The 9,900-nt window shown below is 36.0% G+C and overlaps 1 protein-coding gene across 1 annotated transcript in view; it reads right to left on the minus strand.

Moving 5' to 3' along the window:
• Positions 1-9,900, minus strand: part of LOC110445211 (oxysterol-binding protein-related protein 9-like) — a 34,466-nt gene that overhangs the window by 9,514 nt on the left and 15,052 nt on the right. The window contains exons 10-16 of the mRNA XM_021489718.1: positions 5,649-5,760; positions 4,998-5,104; positions 3,958-3,987; positions 3,492-3,654; positions 2,356-2,524; positions 581-665; positions 1-85 (exon numbers count right to left, since the gene is read on the minus strand). The exon at positions 1-85 is cut by the window's left edge and continues 1 nt beyond it. Of these exons, the coding sequence (XP_021345393.1) occupies positions 1-85; positions 581-665; positions 2,356-2,524; positions 3,492-3,654; positions 3,958-3,987; positions 4,998-5,104; positions 5,649-5,760 (751 nt within the window). The remainder of the gene's footprint in view (positions 86-580; positions 666-2,355; positions 2,525-3,491; positions 3,655-3,957; positions 3,988-4,997; positions 5,105-5,648; positions 5,761-9,900) is intronic.

Below are 9,900 nucleotides of genomic sequence, written 5' to 3' on the forward strand. Positions count from 1 at the left end.
GACAGCCCGAGAAACTTGGACTTTGTCCAAATGTATCCATCCAATGAAATCCGTTTATTGTAGTGTTCCGCATAGAATGCTGAAACTGAGAACAACACCGAAGATGATGAATCATTTTTTCACGAAAGTAATAATCTTTGAAAAGGGGGAAAAGCATGTGCCGTGTGAATCCCTCACTCCAACAAATTATTCTAATCAGCTGTGTCAATATTTTGCACGATTAAAAAAATGAATTCTATCATTATTGAGTTTACTAGACTACAACACAGCAGATATGCAACAGAAACACAAGACGATATTTTTGAGTTTTGTCATAGACTTCAATAGTAAATACTATCAGAATATGTTTTTGTATAATTTTCAGTACTTCTGCGTATGACTACACAGTGGACCACATCTGCACTGCATGATTAAAAAAATATCAGAACATTTGATAATTTCGGTAATGTTAGTGTATAGCAATACAGGCAAACAAAACAATTTGATATGATATACAAGAAAGAACCGCGATCACTACGATACGATAAGATATGATATATGGTTGCAGCCCCAAGAGACACAAACACGATCCTGTACTTACTAGGCGGGTGATGGGACACCTGTTCTGATATGAATGCTAAGTTTTCTTTAGATGACCAAGGAACTGGACCATCGTCTGCTAGGTCCTGTCAACAGATCAAAGGCAGTGTGTATTTTATATTTATTCAGCAAGAATGGGATTTATAGCTACAGCGATATTTCAATCTGTCAATCAGGTACACCTGCACTGCTTTTTAGACCTCCGAGTAAACCAGTTCTACCCGGGAAACAGATATGATGGACATGTTGGATAAAGGATATTTCAGTACAGGGACATTCTACTGAAGGAGCCATTCGGACTGATATGTCTCGCCTATTCCCCGCTTTGACCATCAATGCACATATCAGAAAAACTAACTTAAACGCAAAAACTTAATGTTGATTGAGATGCTGACAAAGTCGATGGACCATGAAAGGTAGGCTGCATCCAGGATTTGATGCATGGGTCGAGATGTACTACTTCAGATGCAGCTATGGTCCAAGTTTGGTTGGATAGCACTTATACCTTTAGAGAAACTAACTTAAATGCAAAAACTTAATGTTGATTGAGATGCTGACAAAGTCGATGGACCATGAAAGGTAGGCTGCATCCAGTATTTGATGCATGGGTCAAGATATATTACTAAAGATGCAGCTACGGTCCAAGTTTGGTTGATCTAGCACTTATACTTTCGCCGGAAAAGCAACACCTAAGACAACAAGAGCTGTTGGAGAACAGCATAGCTCGCCTATTGGTGATTTATATTGTAAAATAGCAAATATCAATAGAAACCAATGTAGAGTAAAACCTTGATATAATGCATGCCCGTCATTTCATTTGCCACCTTACTTACCGCCAACATATTTTCAGGTCCCTTAGTTATGTTTTACTTAAGAATTCCTTGTACGTTTATAACACCAACATTTCTTTGAACAAATGATGGCAATATAACAAGGTTTTGCTGTACCTTAACATGTAAGAAGAGATGACCAGCCAACGTGAAATAGTCAACAGCGTATTGATCATGGTGGCCGGTCCAATACTGCACAAAAAAACTTGCCCAAAAACTTTAACCAAGTCCAACCAACCAGTTTTGGCCCCTTAAATAACCAAAATACAATTCAGAACATTGGTTATACTCCAACTTTATAATAGGTAGGCATAAGCCTATTGATTGTGATGATCCGACACTACGCAAAAAAACTTGCCCAAAAACTTTAACCATGTCCAATTAAGCTGTTTTTGGCCCCTAAAATATGAAAATATGGTTCAGCAAATTGCTTACACTCCATATAAATACTTCAACCTTATTATAGACAACAGTCTATTGATGGTGGTGATCCAACACTGCCTGGAAAAAACTTGACTTCATTAGCCCCCCCCCCCCCCTCCNGACAAAGTCAATGGAACCTCAACCACAATGTCCAGATATCTGACATTGATTTACATGGCTCGCAAGTGGGTCCTTCTGTTTATGAACTACCTTTTTCTGACTATGCCTCTGGATTTCACACCAAAATATTTCCTTTTTTTATAGAAAGAAAAAGATTTATTCATTACACAGAATAGTGTCACATCATAACTGTAACCAAAAGAATTTCACATCAAAACTATTAACAAAAGAATTTCCCAATGAAACTGTAAATAGCTTTGATTTCAACCAATATTATTTCGAATTACATTAATTTTTCAAATCATTTCTATCTCATTCAACAATATTTTTTCAAATCTTGATGAAACAAAACAAAACGAGGCCATTATGATTGACTTTCCATCTATATTTTACACATAACTACCGTAGTTTTTGGCCAGTCTGGCATGTTCCAGTGACACAGGAATGTCTCTCCCAGAATAGGGTTGTAAGGTTTCTTTGCTACGTCGCTGTTACGGCCAGCGTGGAAGGCTGACAGATACCAGCGGACCAACTGTATCATTCTCTCCCCAGGCGTGTCCATGTCAGGAATTCTAGTAACAAAAATGTTGAACGTAGTAAATATGAGATAGGGTGTCCATGTTTGGGTCTCTAGTAACCATGCCAGGTGTGATTAACTTGTGCATGTACAATACGTCGTTTCCGAGATAAAAAAAAATCCGGTTATCAGACAAGCAAGCACAAGTCAGTAGTTATCCCTATGATGAAAGATGTGAAATTTTGACCATTTCCATGAAAATTTATTATTCTTACACTGCAATGAATTAGGTTTACTACTGTTCACATTCATACATGCCCCCGCTAAATGTACCACGTGACCAACAAATCATGTGACTTTTGTTCTGGAAATTTGTATCTCGGAAACCATGCATTGTATTATCGTACATCCCTGGATCGGTCATAACGTAAGTTGTCAGTTATTTAACCTCAGTTGTCAGTTATATTGTCAGTTATAACCTCAGTTGTCAGTTATAACCTAAGTGGTCAGTTAGACTGCTAATCGCTAATCATAGTGCTAAACAGCTAGCTCACTCTCTTTTGACACACGATATAGAATGTGTTGTTCTTCAGGAGAATGACACAGAGGAAAAAGGAAAGACTATTTTATCACCACCTGAATATATATATATAGCAGATACTGTATACTGGCAATTTTTCGCCACAGTTTCACTTCTGCCTTTTTTGCCCTCTGTAATGAGGGCGAATTTATCACGATAGTGAAAATAAGCACACAACACACTATACATAGTGATAAAATGAGAAGGGCAAAAAGAACAATGCATGAAAACAGATTATACCGGTGAAGGGCGGAAATTTGACTGGGTTGAATATTTCCGGATTAACCAGTATTTCGTTTGCTTATAAAACAAGAAACATTTTTGAGATGACACTAAAAATATAGTATTCTTCAAATTGTGTGCAATACTTAAAGAGGTATACCATATGAATTTAAAAAGTAAGTCAATTGAAAATATGACCAAATGTTAATTAAGTACATACTTGATAAACAGATCTGGGTGAGCGAAGAAGTCCGCGTACATCTCGAGTAGTGACCGCCTCTCCAGAATGAATGTCGGCAACACAACCTTGGTAAGATCCATCCCAATTCTCACTTGTGATAACAGGTGTGCTATAATACTGCCATGACTCTCCAGGGAGCCCACTGAAAATATTACCACCACTTATAAATCCACTCTCACAGAAACCAGAATCGGAGCCTGGAACCCTTCACTCTCTTGTCTTGTAAAACTTTGTTGTATACGTTATCTGACTCTGTATACATTGTAGAAATACTGAACATTGAGCACACAGCTTATTATTCCGAACAAATAGGTTTTTTTGTCAAAATATTTGACCAAATAAATATTTATGATTAAATATATTTTCCCAATCATCTGTATGGCATGGTTTAAAAGCTGGTGATATATGTTTGAGTAAAACCCATAAAAGGGACAAACCAACTTACATTCCTCAGTATCTCGTTCATCATACAGTTCTGAAAAAAAAGAAAGATAAATCCTTTAATGTCAAGAACAATTTGAACTTTTGACCAACAAAAAAAGAAAAAAGAAAATTCATGTACTTCAAACACAAGAGGCCCAATGGGCCTGCATCGCTCACCTGGTTTTAAACTCACACTTGTAACCTTAAAAGTGATCTAAAATAAAGCTACAGGCAAAATATCAGTTTTTATGATTAAAATTCGTTCAAAAGACCCTGTTATTTTTTTTTAAAACATTTCACCCCTGCGATTGAAAGTCGAACAAAGTCATTATGTTGAACACATTGTATAGCCTTTCATCTCAGGATGCAACTTGCAAAGTATAAACATCCTGGGACCCATGGTTATTCATAAGAGGTTGTTTAAAGATTTTAAACAAATTTGACCCCTGTGACCTTGAATATAAGTCAAAGTCATTCACTTTAACAAACATAGTAGTCCTTGATCCCAGCATATGCTACTAACTAAATATCAACATCCTGAGCCTTTTGGTTATTCAGAACAAGTTGTTGAAATATTTTAAACATATTTGCTCCTTGTGACCTTGAATATGATTCAAGGTCATACATTTAAACAAACTTGGTAGCCCTTGATCCTAGTATGCTACTGACTAAATATCATCACNTATATTTACAAATCATTCTGAAGTTTTGTAAATCGATTGACCTTTGACCCCTTTGACCCCTTGTAATGACCTTGACAAGTGCATACATAATGGAAGCAGACACAGAAGATGTAATTAAAAATATCTATTAATTCTTCAGCTGAACACCAAGATTGGTTTAGTTTAATTTTGTTAACAGACAAGGCCATTTAAGGACGTGCCTCTATGTGTGTAGTGTATGCGTGCTTGCATGTGTGTATGCAGGAGACAGGGTATTTTGGTGCTTGTCTCCTTGTGATAGCGCGGATCTAATGCCGACTTCATGGTGCTATCTCACTGAATACCATGCTGCAGGCACCCAGAGCAGATTGTTAATTTGTTAAGATGTATCTGAGCTCACCATCAAAATAGTCGTCTTCAGACGCGATGATCTGTGGGGGGGCTCTCTTCTCTTCCTCCTCACCTTCTGGGCTCGGTGTTGTCATCAAAGACGATGATGTTGATTTACTGCAGTGACAATGTTACAAGTTATATTTACCGTATCATTTTATCCATGGACAGTGAAATAGTGAAATGGTTGTCAAGTTATATACAGAGAGTGCTGGTACCCCTGACAGAAGTTACTGCAGATGCATATATACACTTTTATAATTTGTATCACATAAGTTTGGTATATTTTGTGCATATCAGTCAATAGGAAGGATCTGGGAGTAATAACTTGATCAGCTCATCACAATCAAGTACAATCATGATCAATCATTCAAGAATTTGCTGAAAAGTTGTCTGCACCCAAAAGAGCCTAGGATAGCAGGGTCAAGAGGTAGCATTCCGGTGCCTGGCAGACCAATAATAATATTTGACTAAATCTAAATTTACTAACACCATGTTTTGATGTCTCTTTGAGGTGTTTGCACAGAAGCTCCCTCTCATGGCTTCCCAAGAGGACATTTTTGAGGAGGGGGGTTGAGGACCTTTGAAGAGCTCAAGAGACTGGTTCTTCAATGACCCTGAAGTGTTATCATTTTCAGTGGCTTAACTTTAAGTAACTCACTCTGGGCTTGTTTTTGGAGTAGACTTGAAGTCCTCAGCATCAAAGAAGTCTTCGTCCTCACTGCTGGAGTAGGATGTCTCAGGGACAGTTGTACTGCTACGGTCCTCATCTCCTACAAACAAAGCATAGCCTTACTGTAATACAAAACTACCACCTAAACTATACACATAGCATAGCCTTACTGTTATACAAAACTACCACCTAAACTATACACATAGCCTTACTGTAATACAAAACTACCTCCTAAACTATACACATAGCCTTACTGTAAAACAAAACTACCACCTAAACTATACACATAGCATAGCCTTACTGTCATACAAAACTACCTCCTAAAATATATACATGGCATAGCCTTACTGTAAAACAAAACTACCTCCTAAACTATACACATAGCATAGCCTTACTGTCATACAAAACTACCACCTAAACTATACACATAGCCTTACTGTAATACAAAACTACCTCCTAAAATATAAATATAGCATAGCCTTACTGTAATACAAAACTACCAACTAAAATATATACATGGCATAGCCTTACTGTAATACAAAACTACCTCCTAAAATATACACATAGCATTGCCTTACTGTAATACAAAACTACCTCCTAAAATATACATATAGCATAGCCTTACTGTAATACAAAACTACCAACTAAAATATATACATGGCATAGCCTTACTGTAATACAAAACTACCTCCTAAACTATACACATAGCATAGCCTTACTGTAATACAAAACTACCTCCTAAAATATAAATATAGCATAGCCTTACTGTAATACAAAACTACCACCTAAAATATATACATGGCATGGCCTTATTGTAATACAAAACTACCTCCTAAACTATACATATAGCATAGCCTTACTGTAATACAAAACTACCACCTAAACTATACATATAGCATAGCCTTACTGTAATACAAAACTACATCCTAAACTATACATATAGCATAGCCTTACTGTAATACAAAACTACCTCCTAAACTATACACATAGCATAGCCTTACTGTAATACAAAACTACCACCTAAAACATAAACATAAAGATAAACTATCACATAACTTAACCCTGACACCCCTATGTTAACTTTAGTAAACTCTACCATGTATTGATCTGGATGAGTCCATTATGGTTTACAGTGGTGAAATGGTTAAGCATAGTCCTTTTTCCTTCTATACCTTATTTTACACGTCTTTTACCTTATATACACATTGTAAAGTCTTAGACTTAACGCACAGGACAGAGTACGACTGCCTACATATTGTAAGCATTTACAAAAATCTTCATTTAAAGCTTGAAAGGTAATTGCTGTCATTGCCTTTGATATAAACATTCAATGTCTGATAGAGACTCCACAAATTTAGATCATACCTCCTTATACAATGTCAAAACAAAATTCAGAATCTCACATCCTATCTCCTACTATATAATGTCATACACAATCCAGTAACAGATCTCCTTAATTATAGGACACACAGAAATGAGAATGAAAAGCTTTATACCTATCTCCTTATAGAATTATCAATGAACTTATGTCCTTTACCCTATCTTCTTATAGAATTATCAATGAACTTATGCCCTTTACCTTATCTCCTTATAGAATTATCAATGATCTTATGTCCTTGACCCTATCTCCTTATAGAATTATCAATGATCCTATGCCCTTTACCCTATCTCCTTATAGAATTATCAATGAACTTATGCCCTGAACAAATTTTGCAGAAATGTATTTTTAAAATTCAAATGATATTTTTTTTCAATATTTCAATGATAAAGCAAGTCCAGGTACAGAGTATGTTCTGTGTCTGTTAACATATTCATGACAATGATTAAGTGACTACTTTCAGCAATTTAACAGCAGTATAAGAATGCCCTAAAACAATGGGAAACTCCTGTGACGTTTACTAATGAACTAATGTAGATGTAACTTTCAAAAGTTATTCCGTCCTCATATGACCTTGGCTGTTCCAAGGACATTAAACCCTATACAAATAAAATAATAAAACATCATTCAATTTTGCCTTTTTGCAAACAACAATTATTAAATCATGGCAAAATAAAACTTGACTAAGTTTATTGGACTGAAAAGTTGTAAATGAAGGTACTGAAACGTCCAATTATTTTTCAAGTGTTTGTTTATCTAAACATGTTGATACATGTGTCCTTGTACTGCTAATGTAATAGGAGTGGGGCAAAGCTTAACCCTGTCATCCCTATGTCACTTTAGTAGACTCTACCATGCATTGATCTGGATGTGTTCATTATGAGTTACAGTGGTGAAAGGGTTAAAGAAATGTTAGTACTACCAACAGTATCACAATGTTAGAGGAAACAAAACTAATCTAGAAAGAATAGGTTAAACTAAAACACTTTGATTAGTATCAAGTAAATCATTCAACCAGTAAACTAAACTCTTCTTGCAATAAACTTCCAAATACAGTTTGAAAAAATCTTGATTCATGGTTTTTTTTTAAATACACATTTCGATGTTTCTGAGTTCAAATGAGTCTACTGCCAACACCTTAGCTTGAAGGGCAAAACACTCAAAATAGACTGAGTGTACAGGGCAAGGTGGGGGTATTAGCAATATTTTGGCTCACAGAAATGGAAAGACAATGTCTCAAAATAAGACGGAAATGGGAATGTCAGGAATGGTGTTATTGGAGGCAGAGAATACCACCACTTTTCTACTGAATACAGACTTGGAAAGTTATTTTCCTGAACGAACCAAGGCTGCTGGGACTCTCTACCTTAAACATAACACTCAATTAAAAATGAAGTCGAAAGATTGGTAAGGACGTCAACTGTACAAAAATAACACAGGTAAGATTGGAAAATATCAATAACAGAAGCTGATGTGAAAAACATAATCAAGACAACTATAATCAACACTTTTTACAAGCATTTAGGGAAATATTCCTAATGCAGAGGCCTTGACAAGCTAATCAAGTTGATGTAAAACCATCCATAGAGTTATCATGCCCACTCCTAACTAAAACTGTCATTCCGTTGTCATTCCTCTAACGATACCTGTAATTCTGCTAACTGTACTCATAACACTAACAAGACTTGTCATTCTGCAAATTATAACTTTCATACCACTAACTGTAACTGTCATACCACTAACTACAACGGTCATACCACTAACTTTAACTGTCATACCACTAACTGTAACTGTCATACCACTAACTATAACTGTCATACCACTAACTGTAACTGTCATACCACTAACTGTAACTGTCATACCACTAACTACAACGGTCATACCACTAACTGTAACTGTCATACCACTAACTACAACTGTCATACCACTAACTACAACTGTCATACCACTAACTATAACTGCCATACCACTAACTACAATTGTCATACCACTAACTATAACTGTCATACCACTAACTATAACTGTCATACCACTAACAGTAACTGCCATACCACTTACTACAACTGTCATACCACTATCTATAACTGTCATACCACTAACTACAACGGTCATACCACTAACTTTAACTGTCATACCACTAACTGTAACTGCCATACCACTAACTACAACTGTCATACCACTAACTATAACTGTCATTTCACTAACTATAACTGTCATACCACAAACTGTATCTGTCATTCTGCTTACTGTTACTGTCATAACATTCATTATAACTGCCGTTTTTCTAACTATAACTATCATTCAACTAACAATGCCTGACATTCTGCTAACTATAACTGTCATTCTGATTACTATATAACTGTCATTCTGCTTACTATAACTGTCATTCTGCTTACTATAACTGTCATTCTGCTAACTATAACTGCCATTCTGCTAACTATAACTGTCATTCTGCTTACTATAACTGTCATTCTGCTAACTATAACTGTCTTTCTGCTTACTTTAACTGTCATTCTGCTTACTATAACTGTCATTCTGCTAACTATAACTGTCATTCTGCTTACTATATAACTGTCATTTTGCTTACTATAACTGTCATTCTGCTAACTATATAACTGTCATTTTGCTTACTATACCTATCATTCTGCTTACTATACAAGAGGCCCAATGGGCCTGCATCGCTCACCTGTTATTAATCTAACACTTGTAATCTTAAGATTTCATAAGAACCTATTAAAAGATTTAAACATATGACGCCTCTGACCTTGATTGTCGAACAAGGACATTAGGTTGAAAGTGGATCAAGGTCATTCATTTGAACTAACATGGTAATCCTTCATCCCAGCATGCTACAGGCCCAAT

This window comes from Mizuhopecten yessoensis, unplaced genomic scaffold (genome assembly GCF_002113885.1).
Source record: "Mizuhopecten yessoensis strain PY_sf001 unplaced genomic scaffold, ASM211388v2 scaffold2111, whole genome shotgun sequence".
Lineage (NCBI taxonomy): Eukaryota > Metazoa > Mollusca > Bivalvia > Pectinida > Pectinidae > Mizuhopecten > Mizuhopecten yessoensis.